The sequence below is a fragment of the Phascolarctos cinereus genome, unplaced genomic scaffold (assembly GCF_003287225.1).
Source record: "Phascolarctos cinereus isolate Bilbo 61053 unplaced genomic scaffold, phaCin_HiC Scaffold_5;HRSCAF=322, whole genome shotgun sequence".
Classification (NCBI taxonomy): Eukaryota; Metazoa; Chordata; class Mammalia; order Diprotodontia; family Phascolarctidae; genus Phascolarctos; species Phascolarctos cinereus.
The window spans coordinates 103788646-103802806 of NW_027555958.1; the positions used below are offsets into that span (position 1 = coordinate 103788646).

Below are 14161 nucleotides of genomic sequence, written 5' to 3' on the forward strand. Positions count from 1 at the left end.
ACAACCATAGCTACTGACAACTCGGAAAGCAAAGTCTGAAACCAAAGTTCTTGGCACTGCTCAATTGTTCGACGTCAGAAACTGATGGGGTTGCATTAGTAGAAATGACTCTTTAAAAAGAAGTGCAGTTATCCCTTCCACATTGCAGAGGTTAGGGGGATGGCAGCCCCGGGCTCTGGAAGATCCACATAAAAGTTTTTGGCCCGGGGCAGCTAGGTGGTGCAGTGAACAGAGCACCAGCCCTGAAGTCAGGAATGCCTGAGTTCAAATCTGGCCTCAGACCAAACACTTGACACTTACTAGCTGTGTGACCCTGGGCAAATCACTTAACCCCAATTGCCTTAAAAAAAAAGTTTTTGGCCCTCCCTTTGTACCAGAGAAGAAATCTGAATTTTTTTTTTTTCTTTTATGGGGTGTAAATACTTGGTCACAGGGCTCTGTGTCATCTACTGGCCTTCACGTGTCATTTGTGGCTTCCACAATACTCCCCCAAAATTCCCTTCTAATTTTTTATGCTGACCTGCAATACATTGAAACCTCAATAGGGAAAGTTGTGATGTGGAAGGGATAACTGTATTGCCATCTGATTTGCTGCTGTACCCTCAGGACCATAGACTTTCCCATCTGACATGAAACCTTCTCTATGTGCTGTGCCTGCCATTCAGATGTGAGCTCTTTGAACCCTGGGGCTGTCTTGGCTTTTCTATTTCTTTTCCTGACAATTTGTATACTGTTTTGCACATAGTAAGCACTTGGTAAGGGCAGCTAGATGGCATAGTGGAAAGAGTGCTGGGCCTGGAGTCAGGAAGACTCATCTTCCTATGTTCCTAAGGCCTCAGGCCTTAGCTGTTGTGACCCTGGGCAAGTCACTTACCCCGTTTGCTTTAGTTTCCTTACCTGTAAAATGAGTTAGAAAAGGAAATGGCAGACTGCTCGAGTATCTGTGCCAAGAAAAGCCCAAATGGGGTCATGAAGAGTCGGACCCAACTGAAATGACTGAATGACAACAAAAGTAGTTGGTAATTACTGATTCGTTTGTCCTCACTGGGTCCAAGGATTCAGGGAAAACGTTCTATCTTTTCCCCAATTATCCCTCCATTTTCTGCCTTTTGCCAAGGTGGTTAGACAGGATTCTTCAAATTAGAGGAGAGAAAGAGACTTGTAATCCTCGCCACCTCTTTATTGTGCAGAGGGAGGAGGTTTTTTTTTTAAAATACAAAATGCTAAAAAGCACTTATATTATACACATTTATGTGTGTGTGTATATATATATATATGTGTATATATATATGCACACACACACACATACACACACACATATATATATATATATACACACATGCATGCACACATTTATATTACACACGTTGTATTCATATATTACATATCAGGATAACATCGTATACCGGCATATATGTATATGTACATGTGTGTGTATGTGTGTATGTGTGTGTGTGTTTACATACATGCACTTTTGTTTATGTGGGTTATATCTATAAATATTTACCCTGAATAACTTACCATATTAGAAATGAAAACATTTTATTATTATTATATAAATAGTTTTTACTTCATAGCTCCCCCTTCCCCCAAAGGGTTTTGAATCAAATGAGGCAATATTGGTAAAAAGTGTTACACATTCCCTGGAACACAGTAGGTGCTTAATAAATGTTTCTTCCTTTCCCTTCCCCTTCCCCCCTGCCCCAGACCACACTTTGAGAACCACTGCTTTAGAAGATCAAAAATAGAAGAGGACTTGATTTACCCTTTCCCAGGAATCATATGATTGACCCAGCAGGTTGTAGCTCCAACATTCAGCAAAAATGAAAGTGTATATGCTTACGAAAATAGGACTGGGAATGAATCTGAGTCATGTTAAAGTGACTTCAGAGATAAAAATCATCTTTATCTACATTTAAGTCATATCACATGCAGACTCTCTGAACCCTAACTGCTCCCTATTATGAAGGTCACTTCATAAAAATATTTCCCTAGAAATTCCATCTGTCCTGAGACCACCCAGTTATGTCCACATTTTTATTATCAGTATGACTACAATCAACCTTGATTAGATCTTTTGAAAATACATCTATAGTTTTTTTGAGTTCTGCTACATAGTAGTGTGTGTGTGTGTGTGTGTGTGTGTGTGTGTGTGTACGTATTGTGAGAGAGAACTTTGCTGTATACATTTGGGGACATGCTGGAAATCTGATGAACTTTGCTAGAAATGCAGTTGGCTTTCTTTCTTTCTCTGTCTCTATCTCTTTCTCTCCTCCCTTTCTCCCTTTCTCTCTTCCTTCCTTCCTTCCTTCCTTCCTTCCTTCCTTCCTTCCTTCCTTCCTTCCTTCCTTCCTTCCTTCCTTCCTTCCTTCCTTTCCTTTAATCTATTCTTGTGCCTGTCTCTAGGCTATATGGTCTGGCTCTTTGCAAAGATATTAGAACATCTTACAATACTGATATTGGGATTAAAGGGCAATATCATCCTTTAAGGTTGGGATTCATAATACATTTCAGAAGGTCTATGAACTTGGATAGAAAAAAAAAGATGTCTTTATTTCAATGAAATTGATTTCCTTTCTAATTTTATGTATTTTTACTTTATGCATTTAAGACATTCATCTGAGAAGTGGTCATAGACTTCACTAGACTGCCAAGGGGGGTCCATGATGCAAAAAATAATTAAGAATCCCTGCTTTGAGATTTTACATTGAGAGAGAGAGAGAGAGAGAGAGAGAGAGAGAGAGAGAGAGAGAGAGAGAGAGAGAGAGAGAGAGAGAGAGAGAGAGATACAGAGAGACAGAGACAGAGAGACAGAGACAGAGAGGGGAAGAGAGACAGACAGACAGACAGACAGATAGACAGAGACAGAGATGCACTAAATGCCATTTTGCATTGGATTTGCCTGGCAGTATAACTAAAGTCTGTGCCAGAGAGAAGGCTTTTTTTCCCTCCTTATCTTTCTCACTAATGGACCAACACATTCTCTGAAGCTTTTCCCTTCATTTTGTCCTTTGCTTTTGCACACACCCTCGTCTGTTTACCTGCCATATACTTCAGTGTTCTTCTTCCCCCACCATGAGGTATTTTCTACCATCCTTTAATAACAAAAGAGTCTGCATGAGCTCTAAGAATGAAATTGCAGTTAGAAGTTTAACTTTCAAGTCAGGAAGACCTGAGTTTAAATCCTCCCTCTGATACATGTTAATTTTGTGCTGCTGGGCAAGTCACATAAACTCCGTGAGCCACGTTTTCATCACAGATGACTTGTAGGGACTCTGTCAGCTCAAGTCTGTGATCCCATGCTCGAATGAGATGTTCTACTTCCCAGAGAGATACAGTGCTATGGTGGTCAGAGTGCTGAACTTGGAGTCTGCAAGACCCAGATTCAAATCCTACTTCAGATATTTGCTAGGTATGTGAGCCTAGTCAAATCACTGAGTCTTTGTAGGCCTCAATTTTCTTATCTGTAAAATGGGGATAATAATAGCACCTACCCCACCAGACTATGGGGCTCCCATGAAATGATGTCTGTAAAATAAACATTAGAAGGCTCCATTAGCACAAGCTACAGTGATAATAAAGGTCCAAACTCTCTGAATTTTAAAATGACTTCTCATCCAACTCACCCTTTACTGGTCCCTAAGTCTGTTTTGTAAAATATCCCACGGTCCAACAACTTTCTGGCCAGTCATTTTTGCATGTGGTTATTGAACTTTGAGGCTCTGACTCATGCGGAGGCTTTAAGCAAACCTGCCTTTCCCTTTTGTGTGAGTGTGAGCGCGCGTGTTTTCTTTCTTTTTTCAACTCAAAGCAAAACCACCTCACTCAAAAGCCCAGCAGTTACGGAAGTGAGGTGTTGGTATGGAATAACTTACAGCTGCCCTGTGAGCTTAGTTGTCATGTCGTGTCTGCTTGCTTTTTTCCCCCTCTCACTTGACTCCAGATAAGCCTGTGAATTCAGCCCTGACTTCCTCCAGAGGCTTTCCTGTGCTCAGACTGAAGACTGGCACCATAGTTAGATGACTCAGGTGTTCACTGGCAAAGATCGCATTGGACAAGCCAAGGCAGGAGACAGGTGCCACTGCCTGGTAAGCATCAATCTCTTTTCTGGGAAACTGGCCCCCAGGGAAAGACAATAGACTACAGGGAAGAGAGGGATGTAATTTATTTTTTGCCCTGATAATTATTCTGAACAATCAGCTTTCTCATGGCTTCAATCTTTGCATTATGTACCCAAATAGAAAATCAAAATCCTTTAATTTTCTTCAGGCCAAATTCTTACACATTTTAGCAAAATCATACTTAATTTGAAGTAGCGATTTCTGGGGAAAAGTTAATCAAAGATTTTATGTTGATAATCAGTAAATACCAGCAAGAATGAATGAATGTGGCTGTGATCTCAGAAGCTATTTTCCTTGTGCACAATAAAGAACAGTATAATTCCCAGGATATTTTTGACTATAAACCACTTTCCCTTGAAAATATCTTACTTTTAGTTATTGATTTATGGGTACTCTTCGCTGGCTGAGTACAGGTTAGGAGTGTCCAGTATCTTCCTCAGTTATTTCTCCTAGACAAGGTCTCTATAGATAAGCAATGCACAAAGAGAATGAGTTTCCTGAACCTGATTCCAGGAGGGTGGGAAAAGACAATATTCTGGGAATGAATTAAGTCAGTGGGAACTCACTGTGAGGATAACATGTGGCTATTTCACTGTAGTCAGTGAGAACCTTAGCCAGCTGGGGACTGGGGACATGTGATTAGGCAGAGAATGACTTTCGTGGTTCCCTGTGACTCAGGAGGGGAGATTGACTCTAAGAGTGGGTACAAGTATACTTTTAAAAATCCCACTCCCTCTCTCTTTGAACATGGATGCAAATCAGTGTCTTGGTGACTACAACTTTTGCCATGAATAAAACAAGGCGATAGACATAACTGTCTGGGATAGTCTGGAAAACCAAACCAAACCAAATCAGGAATGTGACCTCAAGGGCTATTCTTTGAAACCTTTGACTTCGGTGATGTTCTTAAAATCACAGTGTAAATGATGGTGTATTCTACCATGTGTTAGAGTGTTGGTTTTGAGCAAAAGCAATATTTTTTTTGGGGGGGGGGGTGAGAGCTCTGTTTAGAAACAAGAGGTCAAATAAGCCTTTTCCTTCCTCATGGTGTGAACACTTTGAGGGGCTTAAAATTGATGGTGAAAAGGATTTCATCAGAGTTCTTTAGGAAACTGGGGAATGGACCCAACAGGATATGCTGACTGGAATTCAGCTCATGGTCCAAGAAGCTTAGCAAGGCACAATGCCTTCTACGTGGCAGCTGCCTGATAAATGCTTATTGACTTGACTTGACTTGAATTGAGATGGGATTATGACCTAGCCTGTTGCCACAGAAGATCTGCCTCTGGATGGTGAGGACTGCATTTTTTTGGGAGAAAGCTTTGGTCTTTTTATGGTACCTAATGCTGGGTGATAGCAACCTGTGCCACTGAGAAGTGCCTGAGGCTATTATTGATGTAACTCTGCACTTTCTAGGGATTGGGGAGGATTTTTTTTTTTAGGCAGGTGGGGTTAAGTGACTTGACCAAGGTCACACAGCTAGTACGTTTCAAGTGTTTGGTCTGAGTCCAGATTTGAACTCAGGTCCTCCTGACTTCAGGGCCAGTGCTCTATCCACTGCACCACCCAGCTGCCACCGAGGATTTTCCACAGATGGTACTGGAATAGTATTAGTATGTTTTTCTTCTGTCACAAGTACTGGCACCATTTGTGTTCTTGAGTGCCCTGAATGCACTAAGCCAGAGAGGTGACCAATCTCTTGTTATTGACACTCCACCACCACTCCTCTTCATCTCTTTATATTTGTTTTCCCTTTTTCCTTTCTCCCTGTCAACCTTTTTTGTCTCGTACTTTTTCTCCCCTCCTTTCTTCTTCCCTGACTAGGTCTGTGGTCTGCCAGTGACACCAAAGGCCAAAGATGTTTCTGAGCATGACCTCCTGTATTGGAAGCACTCAGTTAATATCAACTGGCAGTAGAAGGGAACTTTTTCAAGAGAATTCCACTTATTTCCCCATTGTGGAAAATCTTCCCCATCCCTGCATTTCCTTGAATGACTTTGGAATCAGCTTAGATCTCTTCCCATTGGCCCCTTGGTTCACAGCCTGCAGAAAGGTAATCATGATGCTGCAGATTTCATAAGTATTGCAAAGCTCTGGAAAGAAGGCTATATTTGCAAAGGGTTATTAATCAGCAGTGCTGTTTGTCATTTCCAGTCAGGGCAGAGGAAGAGAAATCCCATGAAATCTTTAAGTCTTTCAAGATTGCAAAATGGGAAGAAAGAAGGGGTAAGGAGGGGAAAAACTGCTCATGGTAAAATAGACCCGAAGACCCAGTCTTTAGCTTTTAAGGAAGATATTAAACAAAGTGTGTCATGAGTCTGAGAGCTGGTTGGGAGTGGGGTTGGAGGTAGATATTTTGGGGTTCTTGTGAACAACCTTTTTTTCAGAGTCTTCAGAAATGTCTCCCTTCATTTAGGAATTTATAAAACCCAAAAATGTTTTAAAGAGTTTCTGAAGTGGCAGATTTCAGTCCATCGAAAAGCATTTATTAAACATCTCCTATATGCCAGTCACTGTGCTAGGTTCTGGATACAAATACTAAGTGAGACAATTCCTACTTCCATGGAGCTTACACTTTACTTTTATTAGAAAATTTTTGGTCTCCTTTAACTTTTTTTTTTTTTTTGCGAGGCAATTGGGGTTAAGTGACTTGCCCAGAGTCACGCAGCTAGTGAGTGGTATGTGTGTGAGGCTGGATTTGAACTCAGGTCCTCCTGAATCCAGGGCCAGTGCTCTATCCACTGTGCCACTTAGCTGCCCTTCCTTTAGCTTTTAAAACAGTTCTGTTCTTTAATTGACAGAGAGAGGGCTGGCCTTGGAGTCTGGAAGAACTAGGTGTAAGTTAGTTCTGTCTCTGATGCATACTGTGTGACCCTAGGCAAGTCACTTAACTTCTCAAAGTTTCCAGTAACTCTCTAAGACTGTAAGTTACATATGAGTTGTTGAGATGTCCTAGTGGGATAATTTTCTCCTATATGGATGAAACCACAGATCTGGACCTGTACCTATATATACACACACATACATATATGTAAATACGTATATATGTGGTGGTAGCTAGGTGGCGCAGATGGATAGAGCTCCAGGCCTAGAGTCAGAAAGGCCAGAGTTCAAATCCAGCCCCAGACACTGACTAGCTCTGTGACCCTGGGCAAGTCACTTAAGTCTGTTTGCCTCAGTTTCTCCATCTGTAAAATGAGAAGGACATGGCAAAACACTCCAGTATTTTTGCCAAGAAAACCTCAGATGGGGTCACAAAGAGTCAGACACAACTGAGATTAATGAGACCTGTGCTTTCCAAATATCAGTTTGGCAGCTATACAGATGAGGGCCTGGAGAAGAGAGAGACTTGAGGCAGAAAACCAATTAGGAGACAGTAGAGCATCAGAGGAGAGAGGTGATGGTAAGGGTATGAGCCAGCGTTGTAGGTGTATGAGAAGAAAGGAAGGGACAGAGGAGGGAAATGCTCATGATGTTTGGCAGCTGATAGGATGGGTAAAATGAGGGACTACTAAGTAGAACCTGGGTCACTGGAAGGGGGGTGATGCCCTTGACAGAAATGAAGACAAACATCTGTCAAGCACCTTCTATATGTAAAGCCCTGCATTCAGAGGATACAAGGATTAAAAAAAAAAAGACATCCCCTGCCTTCAGGCAGCTTACAACATATTTTTTTAGGGCAGCTAGGTGGCTCAGTGGATAGAGTGCCAGGTCTGAAGTCAGGAAGACTCATCTTCCTGAGTTCAAATATGGCCTCAGACACTTACCAGCTGTGTGACCTTGGGCTAGTCATTTAACCCTGGTTGTCTCAGTTTCCTCATCTGTCAAATGAGCTGGAGAAGGAAATGGCAAAGTGCTGTAGTGTCTTTGCCAAGAAAATACTAAATAGGGTCACAAAGAGGTGGACGTGACTGAAATGACTGAATAACAAAAATACATATGTGTATATATTTATGTATATATAGGTCCAGATTTGTGTCTCTGTATATACATATATCTGCATGCCTACATATACATATACACACATATATGCATGCCTACATATACATATACATATATACACACATATATATGTGTCTGTATATATGTCTTTGAATGTCTCTTAGGCAAAGAGATACTTTCTAGTGTTTTGAATGGGCAGTACAGCATCACCACATGTATGGTCTAGTGACAAGAGAATATAAGAAATCCTTAAGAAGAAAACCTTCAGTTTATCTCCTTTTGGGAAGGGTTCGCTTTTTCTTGATGGAGTCCACTTTAGATTTAGGAGGACAACTAAGCTATACTTGAGAGTGGTGACTCTTGAGTCTAAGAATTTTATCCTCCATGAGATAAATATGGGAAGGGGCAGCGAGGTGGTGTAGTGGATAGGGCACTAGCCCTGGAGTCAGGAGGACCTGAGCTCAAATTCACAAAGACACTTACTAGCTCTGTGATTCTGGGCAAGTCACTTAACCCTGATTGCTTCTAAAAAAAAAAGAAAGAAATATTGGTTCTTTGCTTGGGTTTGTTACTAACAAATGTGTGATTTTGGAGAACTCTTCTTGTGTAAGTATTTTGGCTGCCCCATTTGTACTGGCAAGATGGTGCCTTCCTCCCTTTCAATACATAATCACCTTGTGGAAATGAATGGCTCTGAGAGATTTTCACCATTTCTACTCTAGTGTATGCAGATATACTCCATTTCTCTCAAGATTCCTAACCTGCAGCTAGGAAATAGGCTTGTCAGCATGTTTGCAAAATTCTTAGATCTCCTTGAGGGAAAACTAATCTCCTTTACCGAACTTTACATATCCAACTTTATAACTGGTATTTTTATCCCAAGTATAGCATTTTAGGGATAGGCCCCACTGAAAGAATAGTAAATAGTAAAAGTAAATAATAAATGGTAAAAGAGGGAGAAATGAAGGATGGGAAGAGAGGCAGTGTAGTATTTGTTGTTCAGTTGTGTCTGACTCTTTGTGACCCCATTTGGGATTTTCTTGGCAAAGATACTAGAGTCGTTTGCCATTTCCTTCTCGAGAAGGAAACTGAGGCAGAGTGAAGTGACTAGCCCAAGGTCACACAAGTGGTAAGTGTCTGAAGCTGGATTTGAACTCACGAAGATGAGTCTTCCTGACTCCAGCCCTAGCACTCTATCCACTGCACCATCTTGCTGCCCCCAGTTTGGTATAGTGGAAAGGAAATTGGCTCTAGAATAATATGAGCTGGGTTCAGATGTCATCTGTAACATATAAGACAGTGGAAAGATTTGGAGTCTTGGGACCTGAGTTAGTGTCCCAGCTCTTCACTTATCACTTGTGTGACTTTGTGTATGACTTTGACCCTTTCTGGGCCTCAATTTCCTCAATTGCAAAATGAGGGGGTTGGACTCTGGGGCCCGCAAAGTTCCTCCCAACTTCAGGAAGGAAGGGAGGAAGGAATACAAGCCTGTTTCAGTGCTTTCTTCTGGCCAGGCACAGTGCTAAGTGCCGAGGCTACAAATACAGGAAAAAGAAAGTTGGGTCCCTGCCCTTTGATGGGAGCAGACCACACACAAGAGGAAGCTAAAAGGGGGGAGGGCCAGGGACAAGGTTCTGAAGGCCAGAGGAAGTCTTTCCATCGATGGTCCCTTACTTGTGTGACCTTGGGCAAGTCATTTAACCTTTTGGGGTCTTCCTCATTTGTCAAGTGGGGAGCTTGGTCTCTATGACCTTTGAGGTTTCTTGCAGGTCTAGACCTAGGAAGTGATGTACTGCAGAACCTGTGATGCCAAAGAAATGGTGGAGAGAAGCTGCTGGAGGTTGTTTGCTGTCATTCACCTTTGTAGTCTTTGAAAAAGCTATTATCATATTTAGGGCAGTTAATGCTGAGGCTGGAGTCAGGAAGACTTATCTTTGTGAGTTCAAATCTGGTCTCAAACACTTACTAGCTGTGTAATCCTGGGCAAGTTACCTAACTCTGTTTGCCTCAGTTTCCTCTTCTGTCAAATGAGGTAGAGAAGGAAATGGCAAATCACTCTAGTATTTTTGCCAAGAAAACCCCAAATGGGGTCATGAAGAGTCGGAGACAACTGAAAATGACCGAACAACAACAATACCATATCACACTGGGGCTTCTACCGTTTCATGTAGGGTTAGATGATTTCTGCAACAATCTTTGTGGGCTCCATCCTGAACTACTCAGATGTCTAGGGAGAGGCAATGTGCTGTGATGGTAAGAATTCCAGATGTAGGATCAACTGACATGGGTCTGAAACCCAACCCAGCTACCTATTACCTGTGCGATCTTGGGAAAGTTACTTTGTTTCCTCAAGCATTCAGATACTTCAATACATACTAATTGCCTGCCAGCCTGTTGTGTGTTAGACACTGTGTAAAGTGGTGGGGATGGAAAGAATATTTTTAAAAAATGGCTGACCTCAAGGCGCTTACATTCTGCTGGGAAGAAACAGTACACAACACACACACACACACACACACACACACACACACACACAGATACTTAAATACAAAATACATGCTTTCAGGGTTGGGAGTGAACCATAACAACCTGGAGGTAAGGAGAGTCTTCTTGTAGAAAGGGGTGTTTGAGCTGAGCCTCGAAGGGGGTCAGGAATTCTAAGATGTAGAAGTGGAGGAGAGTATTCTGGGCATGGGAGAGTCTCTGCAAAGGTAAAGAGAGAGGAGATGGACTCTCATATTCATGGAGTGACAAATAGGAATATACTGTGTGTAAAGCATTAGAGTCAGATGATGAAGGGTTTTTAAATGCTAGGTAGAGGGGGTCGTACTTTATCATCGAGGCACTAGAGGATCGCTGAAGTGTCTTGAGCAGGGAGCGCCATGGTCAGACCTTTAGAAATATCACTCTCATACCTGTTTGGAGGATGGATTGGAAGGGGGTGGTGGTGGTGGAGCCTGGACAGAGACTTCCTAGGACACCATTGCAAGGTCTTAGTTGGCTCATCTGGAAGACAAAGGGAGATGGACTGGATGTTTGCTAAAGTCCCTTCCTGCTCAAAATCTATTATCCATGTGATCCTAAGAAAGAACTAATCCCAAGATCTCTCAGGGGGCTGGTCTTGCTTGTTTTGCAAAGAATTTTAAAGCTTCAAGTCAGCCAGAACTGAATTGCATGACAGAGGTCATGCTAGGTGGGCACTGAATGATGGAGCTGGAGGTAGGTAGGGCAAGTTGTTCTGGAAGAACATTTCACCTGGAGTGTATGTGTGTGTGTGTGTGTATGTGTGTTTGGGGGGGGAGAGGAGTGTAGATTTTTCCAAAAAAAATTGTGCAAAGATATTTTTTCCAAAAAAATTTTTGAAATGATTTTTCTTTCCAAAATTCCAAGATTTAAAAAAAGGAGATTTGTTTTCCAAAAGCAGGACTTTTGTCATGGGTTTGTGATCTGCAGCAATGCTCCAGAACCACTTCTCTCCTCATTTCCCTACCTTACTCTTTCCTCTGTGCTTGACGAAGCTTGCCCATGGGTACAGAGCTGACATTTTGAGATTGCACCAAGTAAAAGCAGGGTGATGGTATCTGTGGCTCACTAACCACACTGAGCAACTGAAAATCCCCAAAGGGACCATGATTTCCTGAAAGATAAAGCTGGAGAGCAAATGTATAAATAATTTGTCCTCAGTAAACTGACAGTTTCACTGCTAGGTTGGCAAAAAAAAAAACCTGATGATTTTTTTCTCTCCTTCAGTTTACATATCTGGATATTGGTGGCGAGGATCAAAACAAAGGACAGGAACCAGAAGGGACTGGCTCCAGAGAGAGACAGAGCCTAACCTGTTCCCCCAGCCAGGCTGGAGTGGTTTTGATGGAGCCCCACACAGATAAGCTGGAGTTCTTCCAAAAACTGGGCTATAGCCGGGAGGGTGTTGTCAGAGTGTTGGCAAAGCTGGGCCAGGAGGCACTGGTGAATGACATCCTACGGGAGTTGATCCAAATGGGCAACCGACCTCATGTTGAAGAAAGCTATGGGGAGAGCTCTACTCCAAAACTTGTTGCACGAGGCTCCTCCGGTGGCACCGTGGACTTGTCCAGACGGCTTCTGGGTGCAGATCCTGAAGACAAGTTGGAGGACCCTGGCAATCATCTGAGACCCATTGTGATCGATGGAAGCAATGTGGCTATGAGGTATCCAGTTCATTCATTCTGCTACCGAGAGGGTGCTCTGTTTCTCATAATTTGTCTGATATCCCATTAGGATGTGGTGTAGCATAACAGAGAAAGCACAGCTAGGGTGCAGGAGATTTGGGGTTCTGATCTTTGTTCTATCACCAGCTAACTACCTGACTTTGACCAAGTTACATGACATCTCCATGTCAAGTTTTTTCATTCACAAGCTTGTCTTGAGACTCAACTAAGATCACACACACACACACACACACACACACACACACACACACGGTGTTTTTGTGGGTACATGTTCTTTAAAGCATCTCAGAATCATCAATTTTAAGCTGGAAGGATCAGAGGACCACTGATCTAGAGTTGGTCATGACTTTAGAGGTCATCTAGTCCAATCCCCTCATATTACAGTTAAGGAAATGGAGGCATGGGAAAATGGAATGTTTTGTCCATTGGCACACAGGTTGCCCGTAGCAGAATTAGGATTTGGATGTCCTCCGACTCTAATTCCACCTCACTTTTCCACGCTGTGTCTTCTATTGGGAATATTTCACTTGTCAGCCCTGTGAGAATTAATTCCAGCTTTCCAATTTCAGATATGTCTAAACTAACCTTTTTAAAAATAAAACAAAATGAGGTCATCTAATGCAATCGTAAGATCTTCCCTGATTTCCAGGAGTTAACTTATCATCACTTCTGTCTAAATCATAGGAGTTTTCTAGACTTGTGGGCACACAGTATTGTTGAGTAAGGATTTCACTTTGTCCAAGGGAATATTCAATTTGCTGAGTCAGAGCCTGAGCAAAGAACTTTACTGTAGGAACTTGTTGGGTCATTACTGTTGATATGTTTCCCTTTTGTACGCTGAATCACTGGTGGAATCGAATTCACCAATATCATCAAAAACCTCATATTTATTAACAGACCATCAATGTGACCAGGCCATATTGTTTGTGTTGAACCGACTTCAGTTTGGCAACGAGAGGTCAAGAGTTTAAAACAGTTCAACTACTAACTTGTCTCTTACAGCTCTTGTTCAGACGAGTCCAACATAGATCCATATCTGGCTTATTCATTCCTTTTTTTTTTTTTATCCAGTAGGGTCACTCTGGGCTGGGATAGTATTAAAACAGAGAGTAAAGCCCCTTTTGCATAGAATCATATTGTAAGATCCTAGTTTTAGAGCTGGAAAGAGCCTTGGAAGTCATCAAACACAACTCTCATTTCACAGATGAGTGAGTTGAGGCCCAGAGAGCCTGATTCTCTCAAGATTGTTGTTGTTCAGTCATTTTTCAGTCATGTCTGACTCTTCATGACCTCTTTTGGGATTTTCTTGGCAAAGCTACAGGGGTGGTCTGCCATTTCCTTCTCCAGCTCATTTTACAGATGAGGAAACTGAGGCAAACAGGGTGAAGTGACTTCCTCAGGTTCACATAACTAGATTTGAACTCAGGTTTCCCTGGCTCCAGGCCCAACATTCTATCCATCGCACTGACCTAGCTGCCTCACAACAACAACTCAGTACGTACTCTGTGCCAGACACTCTGATAAGCCCCTTATGGATATGATTGCGTTTGATCCGCCCAACAGCCCTGAGAGGCAGACCACTGAGTCACCAGTCAAGCTGCTGCAGCTGTTCCAGCTGTCACTGCTCCCAGAGCCAAGTCACATGTCCTGGCCTACTTTCTGGGTTCAGTGCCCAGTTATGCCACTTGCATCCTGTGAGACTCTGGGCATATCCCTTAACCTCTATAAGATCTATTCATAAAATGAAAGAATGAGTGCATTGCCTTCCAAGCGATTTGTAAACATGAAAGTGCTATATACAGGGATGCTGTTATTATCCAAGTGAAGGGTATGCTTCTAAAATCTCTTTCCTGGGCTCAAAGATGTCTTTGTCCTGTCCCTCCCTCATTC

At 42.3% G+C, this 14161-nt stretch overlaps 1 protein-coding gene across 1 annotated transcript in view; it reads left to right on the top strand.

Annotated features, from left to right (window-relative positions):
* Window positions 1-3788: 3788 nt before the first annotated feature.
* The window catches only part of ZC3H12D (zinc finger CCCH-type containing 12D), a 45657-nt gene continuing 35284 nt past the window's right edge, over window positions 3789-14161 (top strand). The window contains 2 exon segments of the mRNA XM_020986586.2: window positions 3789-4088; window positions 11814-12250. Coding sequence (XP_020842245.1) covers window positions 4020-4088; window positions 11814-12250 — 506 coding nt within the window. The 5' untranslated portion in view covers window positions 3789-4019.